Source organism: Gopherus flavomarginatus, chromosome 5 (genome assembly GCF_025201925.1).
Source record: "Gopherus flavomarginatus isolate rGopFla2 chromosome 5, rGopFla2.mat.asm, whole genome shotgun sequence".
NCBI lineage: Eukaryota > Metazoa > Chordata > Testudines > Testudinidae > Gopherus > Gopherus flavomarginatus.
The window spans coordinates 44,534,259-44,556,866 of NC_066621.1; the positions used below are offsets into that span (position 1 = coordinate 44,534,259).

A 22,608-nucleotide genomic window follows, 5' to 3' on the forward strand; every position below is an offset into this window, starting at 1 on the left:
CCCAAAATGACTGAAGGGCTGAAGGACAACAGTTAAGACTAGCCGGAGCTGGCCTAGCCTTGAGAAACTGAAAGTTAGAGAAACTTCTAGATCTGAGCTTCACTGCCAAACACCAGCAGCTGGTTGCAGGACAGGGATCTCTGTCCTCAGCGTGGACATACTGGCCGCATTTGAGGAAAAGCAAGATTGGGTTAAGGAACTACTTGCCCGGTTGGACAGGCAGGCATCTAGTCTGCTGTTCAAATGAGCTTCTCAGTTACAAAAGCAACTAGATGGGCAGCTCAAGATAAAGAAAACTTAGAAGCCACATCTTGCACAAAAAGCTTGCCTACACAGGAGCACTAAGGAAAATTAATACAAATTAACTAAAGTGGATTAGTTAAAATGCATTAAACCTGTGTGGAAACTCATGCAGAATTAAAGTGACCTTAATTAGGTTTTGTTTAACGAATTAAGGGACTTGTCTACACTGTGCCACAATGCACACTGTGGAGGTGTGAAAAGCAGAGTACACCAAATGTTATGCTCTAACTGCCCCACATGGATGCTGCAGGCACAAACTAAAAGATGCGTAGTTCACATTAACATAGCCCTGTTTGAAAGACTGCATTAAACCTCTGTATAGAGAGACATTCAGAAATGAAGTGGTCTTAATTCAATATAGCTTAATGCACGGGTTCTCAAACGGTGGATTGCGACGCCAAAGTGGGTCTCAACCCCATTTTAACATCAGACACCTTATTAAGTGTTACACTTTTATCAAAATCTCTTAACTGATGCCCTTTCTTGATTATATGAATCAAGCCTGATTATAGTGAATAGTTCACCACCGCAACCCACAATAAAAACCAAGACAAGATGTTCTCATGAGTCTTTTAGCTACAATTCAATCCAATTTAAAACTCAATTGGTCTTGCTTTTTAAAGTTAATTGATTAAAGCACAGAGATCCACATGGAGTGTTGTCAGTTACTGTATGTAGAGAGGCAAGACAAGCCCATCAATGGAGAAACACAGCCATCAAGCAGAACCTCCTTGAGCATTGCGAAAGCAGAGAAGATATTTAAGCATGGCAAGCTTAAGCACTGACATACACTGTGTGCACGCTTACAACCAAGTGTGGTGTTCTTCCAGACTTAATCTGTACAACATTTACTCCTGGGGGAATACTACACATGCAAAGAATTTATGTCCCCTGCAGATTTCTTTGCTTCCCTACAGAAAAAATGACTCTCTGATGGGGAAGCAAAGGGAAACCACAGGAGCCGTCAATAACCCTTCCTAGCAGTATGTTTTGGGTGCCCAGGGCAGCCGGCAGAGAGGTAAATCATTGTGGGGCAGGAGATGGAACTGAGGAAGACCCAGCAGGTGGCTCCTAACGTGTGCAGGCTCAGTTGCTAGTCTGGGCTGGGCTAGGGAGGATGGGACTTCCTCTTCCCCTGCATGGCATTTGCGGCCAGGTCAGACCCACCCAGTGATTTCTCCCCCAGCTGCAGAAAGCTCTGCAAACTCGTGCACCCTCTCCCCCTGCTTCCTGCACCCATTGCTCCTCAGCTGCAGTGGGAAGGATCTCTGTACAAGGAGCTGCTCCTTCATCTGCCCAACCCCTGTGCATCCAGACGCCCTCATACCAAGACCCTCCTGCTAAGCCTCACCCCCAACCCTCTGCACTCAGAACCCTGCTGATGAGCCCCGAGCCATGCACGCTCAGATCTCCACCCTACCAAGCCGCAACCAGTCACACCTCTATATCCACCCCACTGAACCTCCCACACCCAGACCCTGCTAAGCTTCAAACACCTTCACTGGACCCCCTACAGAGTCCCATTACTATTGCACCAACAACCCGCCAACAAGCCCCTCTGTATCCAGATCCCCTCCACACCCAGATACCCGACTAAGCTCAGAGGGGCAGGGCTCTGGGGTGTTTCTGGGGCAGGCCCCATCCTTGCACTGTCAGGATTGGGTGCAGCCTCACTGCTGAGTCTGTGTCTGGGATGGAGGTGGAGAGAGCTGCACAGTGACCTCTCACCTCTGTGCGGCCAGTGCCCTGTGCTCCCCAGTGCCATGCTGGAGCCTCCACATTTATTTGACAAATTAAATTTAAAGAATTTTGCAGCATTTTAAAATACTGTATACAGAATTTAAATTTTTTTTGGTGCAGAATTTAATATTTTGGCACAGAACGTCCTCGAGTAAACACTGTTTGGCTCATTGTTTTACCTCTCCCTTTCTATCTAGTGCTCTATAAATCCTACATGAGTGATTGCTCAGCGTTTAGGGGGTTTTTTTTGAGGGGGGAGGGAATTAAGGAGACTGAAGGCCTGAAGTGAGTGACTGCTTTTGTGTTTATTTAATTACCATTTCCTCCCTCTCCCTCATTCCTACAGTACATCTATCAGCATAAAACATGTATAAATTAGCATAACAGATGACTTCTAACTGTCCATATACGAGGCAGAGAAATGACCAGCAGTTTCTCTCCAAATTTAAATCATGGTCTATTTTGGCGGTTGGAGGTACTACTTCCTATAGTAGGTTTGGAAGTATGTGGACATCATGGAAATGGGCATGGTATGAAAACCTATGTAATAGCTGGTCTCTTTCATTTCTGTCTATACTAAGACGAGAAGCAGACTCCACAAGACCAGAGTATTTAGCCAGGAATAAAAACAGCAAAAGGAGGAAGAATATGGATTCAACTTCAGAAAACGAGAGACTATGTTCTATTATAAAGACAAAAAGATTGTATAAGTTAAAGAACCAAGTCAAGAACAGCCCCTCAGTAATTTTGCTTTATACTGCATCGCCTCCCACAAAGCAACTCATGTGAAGTTTAGATTGTAAGTGCTTGAAGTCCTTGTCTAAAGTGTCAGGCACAATTTTTGGTGCTATATAAATAGTGTGTAGTATAAATTGGTGTCTGTCACAGGAATGTAAGTCTCACATTAGGGTCCCAATTTTAATAATCCTAAGGGGGGAAAAAACAAACAAAAAAACTTACTGAAGAACAAAACAACTGGGATTTCTTTAGTTATATTTACTACAGTGTGCAATAAGAGTTAAAGGTGGGCTTGCATATTTCTTACACAAGTCATTTTCCATACTTCCTCATGAGAGTTCAGTGTCGTCAACACTATCCAACAAAGCACACCAAGATCTATGCAGAATAAAAAGTTACTTCGATTATACAATAACTGAGTTCTTCAAAATATGGGTCACTACTGGTATTCCACTGCTGCTACGCATGCGCTCCATGAGCCAAACACCAGAAGATTCTTGCCAGCTGTGTCCACTGGTCTGTGCCTGTGCCTTTTTCCTCCTCATGTGGTGAACTGAGGGCATAAGAGGTGGTGCAGACCAACAACTTCTACCACAAATAGCCCTAGGACCAGAGGGGGAGGGCAGTCAGAGAACAGAGATAGGAACCGCACACCTTGAAGAACTCCAATTACTATACAAGATAGGTAACATTCCCTCAAGTAATGGTCTATATGTGTAATTAATGTGGATGATGAACAAGCAGTACTGATTGAGGAGGGGGATGCAAGGACATCTGCTGCACCACTGATCAGACGACTGCTCTGTTGAAGGAAGCATCAGATAAAGGATCTTGCACCAGGCTGTAATGTCTTGTAAAGGTGTGAACAGAGCCCCACATTGTCACTTTACAGATTTTGAGGAGAGGGATGTCTTGAAGTGAACCTACTGATGCAGCCTCAGCTTTAGTTGAGAGAGTCCTCACACGACGGTGGAGAAGGGGCATCGTTAATTCAAAGCAGGATGCAGCCCAAAATCCATTTGGAAAGGGTCAGAGGAGATTACTTCCCCTCCCTTACATTCCACAAAGGATTTAAATAGCACTTTGCCCTTTGTAGGTAGAAAACTATGGTCCAACATATGTCCAGAGTGAAGTCTCCTATCCTTCACTGGGTGCCATGAAGCTTTGGAAAGAAAACAGATAAGTGAATACTTTGATTTAGATAGAACTCGGAGATTGCATCAAAAATTCACTTCCAAAGTAGTCTCAGCGAAATTTTGTCTGTGGAAAAAAGTGTAAGGCAGATCAGCCAGGAGGGCCCCCAGCTTATCTGCTCCTCTGGCTGAGGTGATATCAACCAGAAAGACAACCTTCATCGACAGATGAACATGATGCCAAGGGTTCACACAGTCTTTGTTAATTCTGACAGGACTAGACTGAGGTCCCCGTCAAGGTAGGTTTTGTTATCAGAGGTTCTAACACCAACACTGTCTTTTAAAAAACATTCTTCACCCCTCTGGTTGTTCTCCAGAGGGTGACAGGTCTTGATAAGTGCTAAGTGCATCCATATAGAGCTAAGAGATACTTCCAAAGTCTTTCAGGAGAAAAGATAGTTCAAAATGACAGAGATGTTGTCATCTTCTGGGGTTATTAGACTATGTTGGTGCCAAGCCAAAAACTCCTTTCCACTTTTCTATCTAGCACTTGTATGGAATCCTTCCTACTGTTAAGGACAGATTGTACTGCTTCTGAATATGCCTTTTCTAGGTTCGTTGCCCATACAAATACCAGACTATCAGGTGGAGGAATGCTGGAGTGGGATGTCTGATCTTGCCTCTGTCCTTGTTTAACAGGTCTGGGAAGAGCTGAATATGGATGCATGGGCATGCTGATATCTGGTGAATGCTGGGAAACCAGAATTGCCTGGGCTATCTGGGAGCAAATCAACATCATTGATACTCCCTGTTGCTTCATATTTCTCAGAACCTGAGGTAAAAGTGGAACATGTGGCAAGGTCTGTCAGTTGGTCTTTAAAATTACCTGTAGTCATCACATGGTAATGATGAGGTCAGTGTAACCACCTCTCCTGCACTTGAAGATTCCAACGCCATTTGAGCTGGTGATTCCTCCTCTTCCCTCCATTAGTTTTTGTGGTTCAGGATCTTCTCTGCAAAGGGAGGGCTGTCTGGACTCCCTATGGTACTGTAAGAACTGTCGCGTGTATGGATCCCATGGACCCCAGTAAGGCTAATGTGAGGAGACGAAAGGAAACTGGGGTGGTCTCCATGGGTAGGGTACAATTGATTCTGGGGTGCACAATCTCTCTTATGAGATACAGACCCCTTGTCTCAGTGATGGGACTCACCCCCTACCACTCAACTCATCAGATGAGGTAACAGGTTCAAAATCCATGGGCAGTGACGTTGATCCTGGGATCCTTATACCCCATCTGGTAGATGGTATCAGTGAGTGACGCTCCCTTTCCTGCATGCCTTGGACGAATGGTGTGGAGTTGTCCCTGCTCAGGATCTGTTCTGACAGGAGCAGGGATTCCAGGTTAGTCAAGATGGCCATGTTCGATGGGCAGCATACCTAGCCCTAGACTCAAAGGGAGTGGGATGGGCTCCCTCCTTTTCATGGTGCTGCCAGCAGTAGTCTCATAGCAGTCTTTGGTACCAATGACTCATTACAATTGCGTGACGGTACTGTCTGTGTAGAAGGTACCCATTTTTGTTTTTTATCTTGCCTGTATCAGGGATTGCCCCACTCCTACACACAATGCTGGTTTCAGGGTGCTTTAGCCCATCAGAGCTGGGAGAATGGTAGCATTCTCCTTGTGTGAGCCTCACACTCCTGTACCAGGGCATAGCCCCTCACTCAACTTGGAAGCGGTTGGAGAAAAAGCCCTCTTTTTGGATGAGAGCCTGGAGGAATCCTTCGCTCTACTCCTATGAGTCACAGACTTGGAGGTCACAGTGCCAGGAATAGCACTTCTCAGTACCTCTTTCTGATGTACAGGAGGGTCTGATGGATCAGAGTTGGATCAAGGGCTCACACCAGGATCCATTAGGAATTTCCAAACACTGTACTTATTGGACCTACAGGTTCCGTTTGGGAAGGATCAACATTGCCAGGGGAAGAAAAGTGTAAGGAACTGAAATCAGAAAATTAAAAGGCCAACAGAAGCTCTAGTCCAAGTGTCAGTGTGCTTCTTTGCCCAAGTTATTTTACTAGCTTAACTTTATTTTTATTCAGGTACAAAAGATAAATACACCTCACACCTACTGACAAAAGGAGAAAAGCATGTTCAACATACTCCATGTTTGTTTATGACTCTTGTAAAATTTGTTTTAAGGTGGTGGGGAGGGAAGAGAACAGATTAAAAGCTGTATTATCCAGCACTTTACCAACCGGAAAGCTCTATAAACCAGCATTTCTGATCTTCACTGAAAGTCCGATTTATATTTCGGTTGGCACAAGGCCAGCAAGCTCCCTACTTGGCTCCGTGTGGCTCCTCGGAAGGGGCGACATGTCCCTGCTGCTCCTAGGCAGAGGAACGGCCACGAGCTGTTCGGAGTGTGGGAGAGGTTGTGGGGCTCGGTCTCTGGGAGGGAGTCTGGGTGCGGGAGGGGCTCAGGGTAAGGGGTTGGGGAATGGGAGGGTGGTGCTCACTTGTTGCCGCTTGCAGGGAGCCGCCCAGTGTCCCTGTCACTTCTAGACAGAAGCAGGCTAGGAGCACTGCCTGCGCCCCACCCAGAGGACTGGCTCGGCAGCTCCCACTGGTCGGAAATGCAGCCAATTGGAGCTGTGCGGGTAGCGCCTGCGGGCGGAGGCACACCTCTGCCTAGGAGTGGAAGGGACATCACTGCTTCTGAGGACCCATCAGAGGTGAGTGCTGCCTGGATCCAGCAGCCCACACCCTCTCCCACCCTCCAACCTCCAACTCTGAGCCCCCTCCCGCACCCGAATTCCCTCCCTCTTAATTAACTGGAATTTTTGACTTACCGATACCTTCTCCCCATTCCCCCAACATGCTGGATAACAAAGCTTTTACTGTAGTAGACTCAATTCTAAACTGATCACGCATTCATATGTTACATCAAATCTAATGTAGCACTTCAATTTCTGGGAAAGGAGTAAAGGCTTTGTTACTCACTGTTTCTTCTCATTCATTTCCCATGCTTCAAGTATTCGTTCCACTAATTGGCACTTAAGAAAAAGCTATTAAAAAAAAGTGTTTGCTTAGTATTTCTAGAAGCTTAAGTACAAAGTATCATATATTAAGATAATTTCAGACAGAAGTAGCAATTAGTTTCAGGCAGAAAACTCTTAGATCACATAAGGTATTTTTAAGTTCACACAACAAAACTCAAAGTGCATTAAGCCCTTTTTACTACATTAAAGACCAAAATTCTTGAGATCAGCACTCTACAACTCCTATTTATGCATCTAAGTAAGTGTTCAGGTCCCTTTGTTCTCAAAATAATCTGCTGAGTACTGAACATTTTTGAAAATCTGGCCCAAAGTGAACTATGAGCTATATTCAGAAAATCTATTTTCATGAATGACAAAATTAATAGCCTAGAATGTCCAGATTACCCTAACTTTGGGTCCCAAATCATACACTGTTTACAAGCCTCATAGAATGTTTACAGGCCTCCCAGCAAACCAGAAAGGATTCTCTTCAGAGCTAGTCAAATCTACTCTTAAGCTAAAGGGATTCCTCTTCAGATAGACCAAAGACACTAGTTGTCTCCTGCAACAGTCTCATCCTAGGGATGGATGAGCTACTGCTGCAGCCCTCCAGCCCCTAGCAGACTGGAGAGCAATCTACCATGCATCAACAAAACCATGCCTTCAACATGGGTAGTGAACTGTCACTAAATTTTTTTTTTAATATTATGTCTCTATTTAATAAGACATGGTTTTATTTCCACTAGAAAGAGAAACAGCTACAATAGTTAAGACCAAGGCTTACAATGTCAGAATGTCCACAAAAGCACAACTTACATGTTTCAGTAAGAGATTGTCCCCAATGGAGTCCTGATCTGTAATTGTGCCATTTTCTGTACTTTCAAGGGGACTTGCAAGAATCAATGCAATACAGATTTCTACTTGAGTATGCAGGAAGTTATTCCATGTGTATTTAAAGAACATATCCTGCAAGACAAATTCAAAAGGATTTGATTACACACACTGGGGTCTTTTCACTAAACAAAACAAGCAGCAGTGTAGTTCTAGAAAGTCAGACAGTAACCAGCAATCTCTTAAATACTTTAAAATTTTGTACATGGCTTAGATAGCAATTTATTGTTGCCAATCCCTGTTCTAAAACCTTTCAGCAGTGGTGTGCCGAGTTTTCACATATACACTCAAATGTAAGGCTTTGCGTGCCGGTAATACATTTTAACGTTTTTTAGAAGGTCTTTCTATAAGTTTATAATATATAACCAAACTACTGTTATATGTAAAGTAAAGGTTTTCAAAATGTTTCACAAGCTTTATTTAAATTTAAATTAAAATGCAGCTCCTATTAGTTTAGTGTGATCCTTGCCCTTGCTTAGTTTTCCAAAGCCTGGTGGCATGTATTTGCATACTTTAAGCTGCACAAAGGCTTCTGAGTGATCAGTTGATAAGCGGCTGACAGGAGATCAGTGGCTGGAAACCCAGATCGGCAGCTGAGGTGAGTGGAGCTGGCAGGGCTGAGCAGGGCTGGAAGCCTGGACCCTGTCTGGCAGGAGGCCTACGCTGGAACTCCAACTGGGAGCAAGTAGAGCGGAGCTGCAGCTGGCATGGGGCCAACAGCCAAAACCCCAGAGCAGCAGCAGGTTGAGGTCAGCCTACCCATATCTGGGGTCTTCGGGGGTGGACTGAGCATCTCCGCCCACCCCTGCTCTGCGTTTTCAGCTGCTGGCTCCTGCAAGCAGGGGTCTCAGAGCGCTGCCAGCCTGGGGTTCCTTCCCTCAGGCCCGCAGCAGGTGCTGAGTGGGACCAGCGGCAGGACTTGAGCTGGCAAGAGGCCAGCAGCAGTAACCCCAGAGCAGCGACGGGTTGAGTGGCTCAGCCCGCCCCGCGTACCATCAAAAAATCGGCTCGCATGCCACCTTTGGTATGCGTGCCATAGGTTGCCAACCCGTTTTAGAAAGAAAAATCTACGCACATTTGGCACCTAAATAGCAATTTTACAACCCATAGTTGCCATATGATGTAGATCAGCACTTGTCAATTTATAGATAGGGAAATAGAGGGACAAAAGTTGAGTCAGAAAGACAACCCAGATGTCAATACTTCCAATCCTACCCTTCATTCCCTATAATACTTGAATATTTTTAGGTTCAAGTACTGGGTACAGAAAAGCATATAGTAAAAAAAATATGCCTTTAAATGTTAATTTTTCTGTCTCTCTGATTTACATGAATTATGTTTCTCGTATGGAAACAAGAAATTGGCAGCTGTCACTGGCAACATTCAGAATTATGAGAGAGTTCTTAGAAATACTCAATGAGCTGAGATTTTTTAAATAAAATTTAGCAATGCCATTATGTGTGACAGACATGGCAACTTCCTGTAATATACTTGAAAAATACTATTTAATTAAAATTAAGTAACTTGGAGTCCAAAGGTACTCATACTTTAAGGCCAGAAGGGACCATCATGATCATCTAGTCTGACCTCTGGCATACTGCAGAACACAGAACCTCATCCACTCGCTCCTGTAATAGACCCCTACCTCTGGCTGAGTTACTGAAGTCTTCAAATCATGATTTAAAGACTTGAAGTTACAGAGAATGCACCACTTACATTATTTTAAACCTACAAGCAACCTGTGCCCAATGATGCAGAGGAAGACAAAACACCCCCAGGGTCTACCAATCTGACCCAGGGCAAAATTCCTTCTCGACCCCAAATATGGCAAATCAGTTAGACCCTGAGTGGGTGGGTAAGACCCACCAGACACCCACCTGGGAAAGAAGTCTCTATAGTAACTCAGAGACCTCCCCATCTAGTATCCCATCACCAGCCACTGGAGATGTTTGTTACTAGCAGTCACAGATCGGCTACATGCCATTGTAGGCAGTCTCATCATACCATCCCCTCCATAAATGTATCAAGCTCAGTCTGGATATCAGTCAGTTTTTTTGCCCCCACTGCTCCCCTTGGAAGGCTGCTCCAGAACTTTACTTCTCTGACAGTTAGAAACCTTGGTCTAATTTCAAGCCTAAACTTGTTTATATCCATTTCTGTCAGGTCCACACTGGCGCTTAGCTTAAATAACTCCTCTCTCTCCCTGGTGTTTATCCCTCTGAAGTATATTATATAGAGAGAGCAATCATATCTCCCCTCAGCCAAGCTCTCTGAGTCTCCTCTCATGAGGTAGGTTTTCCATTCCTCAGATCATTCTAGTAGACCTTCTCTGCACCTGTTTCAGTTTGAATTCATCTTTCCTAAACATGGGAGACCAAAGTTGCACACAGTATTCCAGATGAGGTCTCACCAATGCCTTGTATAATGGTATTAACACTTCCCTGTGTCTACTGGAAATACCTCCCCTGATGTATCCTAGGTCTGCATTACATTTTTAACGGCTGCAGCTCATTGGTGGCTCAGTTATTGTAAGAACATAAAAGCGGCCACATTTGGTCAGAGCAATGGTCTATCTAGCTCAGTATCATGTCTTCCAACAGTGGTCAATGCCAGGTGCTTCAGAGAGAATGAACAGAGAGAGGTAACCAAGTGATCCATCCCATCACCCATTCCCAGCTTCTGGCAAACAAAGGCTAGGAACACCATCCCTGCTTATAGTGGCTAATAGTCACGGATAGACATATCCTCCATGAATTTACCTAGTTCTTTTTTGAACCCTGTTATAGTCTTGGCCTTCACATCAGGCCTCTGGCAAAGAGTTCCACAGGCTAACACTGCATTGTGTGAAGAAATACTTCCTTTTGTTTTAAGCCTACTGCCTATTAATTTTATTTGGTGACCCCTAGTTCTTGTCTTATGAGAAGGAGTAAATAACACTTCATTATTTACTTTCTCCACACCAGTCATGATTTCATAGACCTCTATCATATCCCTCCCTAGTCATCTCTCTTCCAAGCTGAAAAGTCCCAGTCTTATTCATCTCTCCTCATATGGAAGCTGTTCCATATCCCTTATCATTTTTGTTGCCCTTTTCTGTACCTTTTCCAATTCCAATCTAGCTTGGAGATGGAGCAACCAATCTACATGCAGTATTCAATAAGTGGGTGTACCATGGATTTATATGGAGGCAATATGATATTTTCTGTCTTATCTATCCCTTTCCTAATGATTCCCAACATTCTTTTAGCTTTTTTGACTGCCACTGCACACTGAATAAAATGTTTTCAGTGAAGTATCCGCGACTCTAACATTTTTCTTGAGTGGTAACAGCTAATTTAGATCCCATAATTTTATATGTATAGTTGGGATTATGTTTTCCAATGTGCATTACTTTGCATTTATCAACATTAGATTTCATCTGCCATTTTGTTGCCCAGTCACCCAGTTTTGTGAGATCCTTTTGTAACTCTTCACAGTCTGCTTTGGACTTACTCAACTATTCAAAAGTTATCATCTGCAAATTTTGCCACAACTGTTTATCCCTTTTTCCAGATCATTTATGAATATGTTGAACAGGACTGGTCCCAGTACAGACCCCCTGGGGAACACCGCTATTTACCTCTCTCCACTCTGAAAACTGAGCATTTATTCCTACCATTTGTTTCCTATCTTTTAACCAGTTACTGATCCATAGAGGACCTTCCCTCTTATCCCTTGACACCTTACTTTGCTTAAGAGCCTTTGAAAATCTAAGTACACTATATTAACTGGATCACCCATGTCCACATGCTTGTTGACCCCCTCAAAGAATTCTATTAGATGGGTGAAGCATGATTTCCCTTTACAAAAATCATCTTGACTCTTCCCCAACAAAATCATATTCATCTAGGTGTCTGATAATTCTGTTCTGTACTAGTTTCAACCAATTAAGCTTACCAGCCTTATCCTGTGATCAAGGTATACATCCAGGTCTTTCTCCTTTGCCACTTCAACTGATAAGTCCCCAGCTTAGAGCAAAAACTGTTCTTGTTAGTCCGTAAGTGTATGACCTTGCACTATTAAATTTCATCCCATTTCTATTAGCCCAGCTTTAAAGGAAATCCAGATCTTTTTGTAGGATATTCCAGTCCTCTTCTGTACTGGCAATACCTCCCAACTTTGTCTCATCTGCAAATTTTATTAGCACACTCCCACTTTTTGTGCCAAGGTCATTAATAAAAATGTTAAATAAGATTGGTCCCAAGACTGATCCCTGAGGAACACCACTAGTAACCTTCCTCCAGCCTAACAGTTCACCTTCCAATATGACCCACTGTAGTCTCCCCAAAATGTATTGTTTATAGCCTGGGGTTTGGGGGGACGGGAAAGAGAATGTTATGTGAATCCTGGCAAGTGTTATGAACTTCAAATGACCGTATTAAACTATGTGCCAGATAAGAATGGACTTTTAGGACACACAGTGTTGAGTGGTTAGCCTGGGAATCTCCAGGGGGACGTGAATGTAAATTTCCCATATCCAATTATGCAAAAACCCAGAGTTTTAAAGCTACCCCCAAGGAGACCATATTGTTGATTATCTGTTCCTGGAACCTGAAGATCAAAGACTCAAGCTGACTAAAGGAAAGACCAACTATTCATGATGGTTCTGAATCCGAGATAGTTCTGACCTTGTAACCATGGGGAAAAACTCAGTCATGGGTTTTGAAAACCTGACACCTATCCGAACCCAAGGTTAGTTGGGGTGATCTCTAGTAAGCTTACTAGCATGCATGTAGGTTTTCACTGTTTGTTTAATTTTTTTCCTGTAATACTTTCACCTTAAGACTAAGTGTGCTTGCTTAGATAGGGTTGTGTGAGCACTTAGCTGTTTAAAATCATTTGGAGAGAAAGCAAAGTACAGACGCTGCTTGCCAGGAATATCACACAGTGTAAGAAGGGGACTGTGCAGCCTGGAAAAACCCTAATTAGGAGGGAGTGGAGACCTGGGTCTCTGCCCAAGAGATGTGACTGCTGAGGAAGCCTAGAGTGGGTGTCCTCAAGGGACCATAGAAAGGGAATACAGGTGCAGTTGCCCTGAACTGTGACAATGTATCATTCAAAATGTCTTCAGGAAATAGCAACACTCTTCCTTAAGAAAATGCTATTAAAACTGGATGGTTACTACTCACAGTAATTAAGCCTACCATGAGATTTATGGTATTTCCCATTCTAAGTATAGGGAATACCATAGTAAACTTTACATTGCGGTAAAATAATTTTAAAACGGCATCCACTGCAGAAGATGAAGAACGTTTATATGGCTTAGGCCTAGTTTTATTTTACACCCTACACTAATACAACATATTATACAAACAGCATACCAAATTAAGATTATATAAAACAGAGATGTTATGCAAAACCAAGGACGACAAAAATAACGGCAACTAATAAAAAGGTTAAAGCATAAGTAGGAAATAAAAGTCAACCTGGAAAAAAGGCATGCTAGAACATAAGGCAAAAATACACATCCAGTGGGAGAATCTACGTGGTAAGAAGACTGCCAACTAGATACAGGTTTTCAAGTGCAATACAGTGGCGAAATCACCACAGGTTTGGCAGCATACAGAGAGGTACCGCTTCAGACGAGAAAGATAACCAGTCTTTTATGTCACAGATGGGACTGTACTTAATGCACTGTATACAGTTGACACATTTAAAAGGAATTAAAAGAACATAAAAATTAAGGACAGGACGGAATGACTCGGGAAGAAAGAATAAAAGCAAAGTAAGTTTAAGTAGGTTGGTTGAAAGAATTTGAGCATGGGGATAGCAATCTATATCTGTCTGTAGAGTGTAAACAACAAGGAGTAAGAAAAACTACGTACTGTACAGAGGTCTAAAGAGTAAACGATTAAGCAGAGCTGAGGAAAATTTTTGGTTACCATTGGGAAGAGAGTTTAACAAAATCCAGATAGTGGAACAGTCTCACAATGAAAGTGGTGAAAGCCTCATCACATGGCTTCCTGTAAAACAATCTAGGGCACAATCTGCACTGACAAAACGAATAGACATTGTGATATCTTAACAGGACTTTACCATTTACTTTCTATGATTTTATAAAAATGAAGAGGGTAGTGTAGAGCTCTTAATAGTGTAAGTAAATTATTCTTACCAATACAACTCCTATACTGTTCAACTCCATAATTTCCAAGTTCACATTGTTTGTGTTACTCTGTAGAAGGCTGGATATCAACCTAATCACATTTAAGCGAGTGTTTCCCACAGGCGGATCCAATACGCCCCATGTTGTCTTCATAACACTTTTCTAGACAAAAAACAAAAAACAAAAAGAGTCCATGGGAAACATTTTTTTTTTTAAAGTACACATTTCTTTCAAGTCAGCTCGGTGTTATTTATCCACAAACAGAAAATGTGGTAAGAATCTTGTATGGCCAATTTGGCAGCAGTAGCATGACATTATGTTGTGGGACCTTTGCTTTAGTTCCATACGTTAACACTTATTTTCTAGCACTATGGATTGGGAACAATGAGAAGACAATTAGGCCGGGGGAAATAAGATATGGCATATACAAACCTAGTGGCATTATGGGCACCTAAAGGAGTTGCATTCAGACCCACGATGGACATTTACCGGAGAGAACTGTGAATCAGAACACACTTCATCAAGCTTTAACTATTCAAGTCCAGTGTGTCTAGTTAAGCAGTTTTTGTATTTATCCAGGCAAGAAAATTAGAAGAGAGAAATAAACCTTAGCTGCAGACTTCAGAATAATTATGTTTGTTTTAATGAAGAGAATGTTGTAAATACTTAATGGTCCCTACTGCTGCCATATAAATGTCAGCATACTTGCACAGGAATTTAGGAATTGCGATACCAGATCAGAACTGTGGTTTGTGTACTCAGACAAACTGGCAGTGGTCAATACCAGCTGCTTCCAAGGAAGGCAAAAAGCTCATAACGGACAGTTATGCAATAAACAGCAAACAGGGATTAGGAAGAAGTGTCCCCTCAATCAGTGGTTCAGTTGTGCCCTGAATGGAGATTTTATCTCCTTTCTAAGAAAGCATCCTATCTACCTACTACAAATATGGATATTCTCATTATCCTTCAAATTCTATGCTCTTGACTACAATTATCTTAGAACAATGAGTTCTGCAGGTTTCCTTCAAAAAAAGTCCATTTTTCATTTTTATATCTGTAGCCTTTCAATTTCACCAGAAGTCCCTGGTGATCTACAAATGATTTACCATCTCTCCTGTCTTTTAATTCACCTCCTATCCTCTTATGCATCTCTCTAAAGTGAGCTTTCCCAATTTCTTCCACAGTGTATACGGAAGCTTTGTCTCGCCCCCCATGATACAGCCTTCTTCTGGACCACTTATTTCTGCTTTATTTTGGTATGTCATACAAAAGCATGCTCCCTTCCAAATAAAGGAAAGGATATTTTGTTGCATTGTAGTGCAATTGCTTTTTCTCTATTTTGCTCTATTAAACAAAGTCAAACAGTTGAAAATATGAACACCAATACATTACAAGGGTAGTAGATCACTAATGAATAGCCAAATGATAAGTGGCTCAGAAAAAGGCTTATTGTCTGTGTGTTAAAAAGGCTAAAATGTACTTTTTAAGCTTTCATTAAACTGGTTTCTGAATTAAAAGATAGTTATTAACCTTTCTGTAACCACTGTTCTTCAAGGATGTGTGGCTCATGTCCATTCCACATTAGGTGTGCACACGCCACATTCACCATTGCTGAAGATTTTTCCCTCAGTGGTATCTATCAAGGCAACTAGCACCCTCTGGTGCTGTGAACTCATGCGCCAGCATAAAGGGGCCTGGACAGTCCCATACCCTCTCAATTCCTTCTTGCCAGCTAACTCCAACAGAGGGGCAGGAGGTTGTGTAACGGACATGAAGAACACATCTTGAAGAACACGAGTTATGGAAAGGTTAATAGTCGTTTTTTCTTCGAGTGCTTGCCGATGTCCATTTCACATTAGGTGACAAGATGTACCCGAAGAGATGGGCTCAGAGTTCATGGACATGCATACTGCAACACTGCTCTGCAAAACTTGGCATCATCTCTGCCCTGCTGGGTGATAGGGTAGTGGGTTGAGAAGGTACGAACTGACGACCAGGTCGCTGATCTGCAGAGGTCTTGGACCAGGACATGGGCCAGAAATGCTGATGATGAAGCCTGAGCCCTGGTCAAATGGACAGTCAAGATGGCAAGAGGTTGGACTGCCCACCTGCTTGTAGCATGTGCACATACAGGGAGTGATCCAGGATTAAATTCTCTGGGTTGAAACTGATAGACCTTTCTTCCTGTCTTCTACTGACAAAATTCTGTGTGGGTTGGTCATCTCCACATAGGCCAGGGCGAGTCTAACATCCAGCTAGTGGAGACACCACTACTCTGCGTTCCTGTGCGGTTTCAGCCCGATTACGATTAAACTATGAGACCAACTTTGGAAGGAACACTGGGTGGGGACGCAGTTGAACCTTGTCCTTAAAGAATACCATATATGCAGGTTCTGATGTAAAGGCCCTGATTTCTGTGATTCTCCTGGCCAAAGTAATTGCTACCAGGAAGCCAACCTTCCAGGACAGATACAAGAGAGGGAATGATGCCAGTGGCTCAAAGGGAAGGTCCATGAGTCTTGGTAAGACCAGGTTTAGGTGGAATGAGTTTGAAAATCTGAGGATAAAATATTTCTAATTCCTTGAGGAAGAGGATGGTCATTTCATGAGAGAAGCCAGACGTACTGTCCATCAGAGGGTGGAAGGCTGAGATTGCTCTTAGATGCACTGTGATCGATGAAAAAGCTAGTCCCTGTTGTTTCAGATGGAGCAGGTATTCCAGAACAGATTGGAGTGGCAACCAAGTCCGAGAGATACCTCGTTGGGAAGACCACACAGAAATGCTTCTACTTGGCTAGGTAAGTCGCTTTAGTAGACAGTTTCCCATTACCTGGTAAGACCTAGTGGACTTGTTCTGAACAGGCCTGTTCTGCTGGGATCAACCATGGCACACTCACGTGGTCAGGTGGAGGGCCCTGAGGTTCGAGAGAAGTAAACGGTTGCGATCTTGCGAGATCAGGTTAGGGCGGGGCAAAAGTGGAAGTGTGGGTGCTACTGCCAGGTCCAGCAGCATACCAAACAAATGCTGTCATGGCCAAGCAGTGGCTGCAAGGATGACTCTTGCTTTTTCTCGCCTGACTTTCAGAAGGACCCTGTGTACCACAGGAATGGGAAGAAATACACAGAACAGGAGCTCTGCCCATGGAAGTAGGAAGGCATCTGAAAGAGAAACCAGGCTGTGACTATGTAGTAAGCAAAACTCCTGACATTTCCTGCACCTCTGACTTTGACTCTTCAGGAGACCATGGGGGAGCGGTACCCTTTGTTTCCATCGACCAGTGCTGTAACAGAGATATCTCTGCTGACAACAGAAAGGCCTGGTGCTGGATATGAGCTCAGGGCAACATGCTCCATTCTGTTCAACATGCTCATCAGAGCCAATAGTTGTCCTATCAGGGCCCTGGCCACTGCAAAGGTCTCAAGGTTGGAAGGCACTGCAATCCTGCTGGAGGTTCCCTGGCATTGGCAGATGGCCCAGCACCAGACCCAATGGCACCTGCAAGCAGAGTAGAGTCGATGGTGCTGCAAGCAGAACAGGAGCGGACGTGGTGGTCTGACACGGGTCGCACTTGCCATGTTTGTCCTTCCTCGACATTGGGCAGTGTCCTCTCTTGGACCAGCTTCTTGTGCTTCTCTCTCAGTACTGGACAGGTGCTGAGAAACATGCAGTGCCAGAGAGTGCTTTACATCGAAGCCGAGGAGCTGGGTCCAACTTGCTTGGTTCTGATGCAGGTCTAAGCGTGGCTTCCATTAGGACAGCTCTTACTCTAGCCTCCCTGTCCCTTTATGTACAGGACTTGAAGTTGCAGCAGATTTGGCAACACTCTTATGTGATCTGCTTCCAGACATTTCAGAGTGTGGGTTGCCCACCAGCACAGGCTTGCCACAGGAGGCGCATGCCCAGCCCCAGGGACAAAAGAGGAGAGATGGGGGAATCTCACTACATACAATAATATTATCTACACTACTACTAGAAATTCAAATGGAAGATAACTAAACTAGAGAATAACAGAAAACCCCCTGAATGAATCCCTTGCCCAAGCAAGAGGTGTTACAGTGAACATCATGGGTGTAAAGAAGAAACAGAGATGGTGTGGGGGACTGGGCCCTTTATAGTGGTCCATGAGCGCATGGCACCAGAGGGCACTAGAGCCAGCCCGATGGATACCACTGAGGGGAAAAAAAATCTCTGGCGATGGTGCATGCAGTGCACACACACCTAACATGGAATGGACATGAGCAAGCACTCAAAGAAAAAATAATTATTCTTAAAGTCTTTATCACTAAAGGACAGCCTGTAATCTGTCTCCATTTTCATCTGGATGAGTTATAGATAACACTTACTTTCGGGGGCTCAAGTAGTAGCTCATGGAAGGATGCAAGTCGTGCTTTTATGGCTTCTAAAACACTTTTGTTGACTGAATATGTTGAATGGCTCATGCCCGGAGGACAGATCTCTATATGACCTTCAAATCTAAATATACAAAGAAGAGTTTGATAAGTATGTTGCAGGGTTAGTTACAATATTAACTCAAGTTAGAAACGATCTTAACATAGGTTTACAGAGCTGGTGCTATAACTAGAAAGACTATACACAAAGGGTAAATCTAGAGCAGTGATTCTCTAACTGTGGGTCAGGACCCCAAAGTGAATCATGGCCTCATTTTAATGGGGTTACCCAGGGAAAGCTTAGACATGCTGGAGCCAAAGCTGAAGCCCAAGCCATGCTACCCAGGGCTGAAGCCAAAGCCAGAGAGCTTCAGCCTTGGGCGTGGGGCTTAGGTTACAGGCCCCCTGCCTGCAGCTGAAGCTCTTGGGCTTCAACTTCCCCACCTGGAGTAGTGGGGTTCAGGCAGGCTCAGTCTTCGGTTCCCTCTCCTCAGGGTTTGTCTGGTCATTTCCTCCTGTATGGAGTTGCCAACACTGATTAATAGCAAGTCATCGTTAATCCTTAGGAAATGCTTTATGCCAAACAGTACAAGTTTTAAAAGCATGTAAGGCCTGGCCTACTCTTAAAAATTAGATCAACCTAGCGGCACAGCTCAGGGATGTGAAAATTTTCATGCCCTGTGAGACACAGTTAGGTCAATCTAACTTCTGGCATAGATATGGCTAAGTCAGGAGTGGGCAAACATTTTGGTCTGAGGGCCCCATCTAGGTATGGAAATTGTATGATGGGCCAGGAATGCTCATGAAATTGGAGGCTGGGGGTGCGGGAGAGGGTGAGGGTCAGGGCTCTGGGGGGCGGGCAGGCTCTGCAGTGGGTCCAGAAATGAGGGAGTTCAGGGTGTGGGAGGAGGGTGAGGGCTCCAGCTCGGAAGTGCGGGCTCTCGAGCGGGGCTGGGGATGAGAGGGTTTGGTGTGCAGGAGGGTGCTCTGCACTGGGAATGAGGGGTTTGGGGCTGGGGGAGAGATCAGGGCTGGGGGGAACTTGGGTGTGGGAAGTGGTCAGGGGTGCAGGTTCCCAGCAGTGCACTTACCTCAAGCAGCTCCTGGAAGCAGTGGCTTGCACCCGCGCCCCCCCACCCTGGCTCCTACAGGACAGCTTTGCACTTGGGGGCAAGGGGCCGCATGCAGTAGCCCCAGCTATCCCTATGTGTAGGAGCCGGAGGGGGGACATGTCACTACTCCCAGGACCTGCACAGAGCCACATGCAGAACAGGACAAGCCTCCGACCCCACTCCCCGGCAGGAGCTCAAGGGATGGATACAAGGCTCTGATCGGCCAGACGCAGCCTGTGGGCCGTAGTTTGCCGACTCCAGGCTAGGTTGACGAGGAGTTAGAATACTTAACTTAGGCCAGTTTAAGAATTGTAGTGTAGATATGCACTAAGTCCCCAATAACTTTCACTGACAGTCCCTTATGCTCCTATGTCACTTTTAAAATTTTTCATTAAGATGACTAAAAATATTTAGAAGCATTTGTGTTTCATTACAGCTAAGTTTTGAGACACAATGAAAGCACGACAGCTGTAAATTGTAATGTCACGAGCCCAATTCAAAGCAGATTTGCTGCCAAACGGAAAACTTGTGCCTCTGGCAGAGGAATCAATTTAAAAAAGTAAAAAGTTCAGAACATTAAAGAGAGGCAAGTATGAGCAAACAGATAGGAAAGCAATCAAGGAGTGCGCATCATCTTCCTCCTGTTCCGGTTCTAGAAAAAGGAAAAGACTGATGCAAGGAAAATAAAGTTCTAGTCTGCTGAAGATCTAGGTTGCAGATGCTTTGTGGTCAAAATAGGCCCACGGACTGGACCCCAACCACAACCAGATATTAAGGACCGCACCTGTTAGCATCAGCTAAGAGCAGAAGCTGAAACACAAGGGAAAGCAAGACCAGACACGAGAAATGGCTTGTGGTCAACAGTCATAAGCGACACTCAGATGGGAGACATCAGCTATCAGAACAAGGCTGTGAAATGTAGGAACACGTCAAACATTTCATACCATGCTTTTCATAGAATCTGAGAATCTTGGGACCAGACCACAACTGAGAACAGTGATGTGCTCAGACACCTATAATTCCATCACTGTAGTATCTAAACATAAGCTGATATGAAGGCCAGCATAAAGGATTTCAAAACCTGAGAAATAAAGCTGGTATTTAAGGATGCAATCTAAAAGTTTATATGGCTATGTTTTTACATTAGATCAAGAGGACCCTTCTAGTCGGGAAGCTGGCAGATACCTGTGGGGGGTGGGGGAAGTGTATAATACATCCTGCAGTTCACTGGAAGGATGCAAGTCATGCCACCTCTACAAAAGGTAAATTAGGCAGCAGCACAAATCTCACAAAGGATGTGATCACAGACTGAGGGGGAGAGGGGAGTGTCTTACGTTGGTCGTCTTGTCTCAAGTAAGGTCAGTAATATTTGGATTGCACTGACTATTGCAGACTCATTTTTCTCTTTATGAAAAATATTTGATAGTAGCTGTTCTATAATTTCTTGCCTAGAGAGAAAACATCAATAAAGTTAGAGATACAACTTTTTAAAATACAAATAACTGTTTATACAAGAGACAAGCAACAAAGAGTCCTGTGGCACCTTCATAGACTAACAGACGTACTGGAGCATAAGCTTTCATGGGTGAATACCCACTTTTGTCAGAGGCATCCAATAAGCCTGTTAGTCTATAAGGTGCCACTGGGACTCAGTTGCTTTTTATAGATCCAGACTAACACGGCTACCCCTGATAGTATACAGAGACAAGCAGCTACAATGCTTCTTTGTAAAACTGCTGGACAAGACTGGATGGAGGTTTCAGAGCCATTTTCACATTTTTTCCCTCCTCCCACAATATCAAACTGGTTTCCTTCATCATTTTTCTGGCAGTTATTAGCCCATAGCAGCAGATCTAAGTGTTTTAAATCCAGGCTTCTGTTAAGCGCCAGCATAATGCACAACTATCAGACCAGACCTACCATGCATAAAATTGTGTGATATGAAATTAAATTCAGCTTTGCTCACTTTCATAAATTTAGTTACTTCAGGAAACATCCATATATTTTGTTGGCTGCATGTAATGGAAAAGTAATTATTGTTATTTCCAAAAGGCTTCAAATAGCCAACATTCTCAGAGGTACAAGGCAAATAAAAAAGTTAAACCGTCCAACATACTTTTCTAGAGTTGCAAGCAGCGGGTCTGGTTCTGAACTGTTCTGTACTTGTAACATCTGGTCTCTGCTCAGGCGAATAATTTCACAGAGCGACTGTGATGCATTTGAATGCCTCTGAGAAAGAACGATTTTTTGTTCTTGTTTTAAGAGCAGTATAGGACTACACACTATCTAAAGAACACTTCTCATCCCAGAAATTATGAAGCTGTGCACAAAAAACATACCAGATGGCAAGCAATTTGTGCTATTTTACAGGGGAAGGGAAAGTTTTTTTCAAACACATTTCTAAACATCAAATGCCTTTAGACAGGACTCCATTCCACTGCTACCAAGACAGCAGAATAGCATTGCTTGGAGACTCCTGCCATCCTATCTCATCCCCTCAAGAATTTCACGGGCCAGGTCTGATAATAGGTACTAATTCCATAAATAAGCAAAGTCAATACTGACATTAAAGTCCTATTTCTGATTACAGTATTGCTTTAAGATTTTCTGTCAGCTAAGACAGGCCTACTAGAATCATAACTGCTTTTAACAGCAATAATTAATAAGCTAAACAGCTGGATCTTGACAAGCACAAAATACTTACATCTTCATCTTGAGACGGATGTACAATTTCTACAAGCCACTGGATAATTCTCTCCTCATTTAATTACTGTAAAAAAATTTAGTGATATTGAATAAAAGGCTAGTATTTTTCTTTAAATCAGAAAATTATTCAAAGCATAACCTCAGCATGTTGAGGTCATCTATCAAAATATCTTTAGTAGCATTCTTATTCTTCAAATTAATATTTTGGTATAATAATAAATCCAAAATTTTCACACTAGATGCCAAGAGTAGAACAGAAATGTGTAGTGCCAGTGACTACTGCTGGCCTACTATAATCTTTTGTGGAAAGTAATTAAATACAATTTATGAAAAAGGCATTCTATTTGCTTGGAGATAGTGGCATCACACTTGACATGTTGCATTATAATTAGATACTGAACAATAATGTTGAGA

General features: G+C 43.5%; 1 protein-coding gene across 7 annotated transcripts in view; it reads right to left on the minus strand.

Annotated features, from left to right (window-relative positions):
- LOC127051025 (serine/threonine-protein phosphatase 6 regulatory subunit 3) overlaps positions 1 to 22,608 on the minus strand; it is a 196,870-nt gene that overhangs the window by 38,851 nt on the left and 135,411 nt on the right. For 2 of the 7 annotated variants that reach the window (XM_050952822.1, XM_050952820.1), the window contains 2 exons: positions 7,771 to 7,920; positions 6,917 to 6,981 (listed from right to left, as the gene is read on the minus strand). The exons of 3 other annotated variants lie outside the window; for them this stretch is intronic. In XM_050952822.1, the coding sequence (XP_050808779.1) occupies positions 6,917 to 6,981; positions 7,771 to 7,920 (215 nt within the window). Of the gene's footprint in view, positions 1 to 6,916; positions 6,982 to 7,770; positions 7,921 to 13,996; positions 14,150 to 18,331; positions 18,462 to 20,822; positions 20,937 to 21,604; positions 21,718 to 22,192; positions 22,259 to 22,608 lie in introns of those variants that run through there. 2 more of the 7 variants (XM_050952826.1, XM_050952819.1) reach the window with 2 other exon arrangements.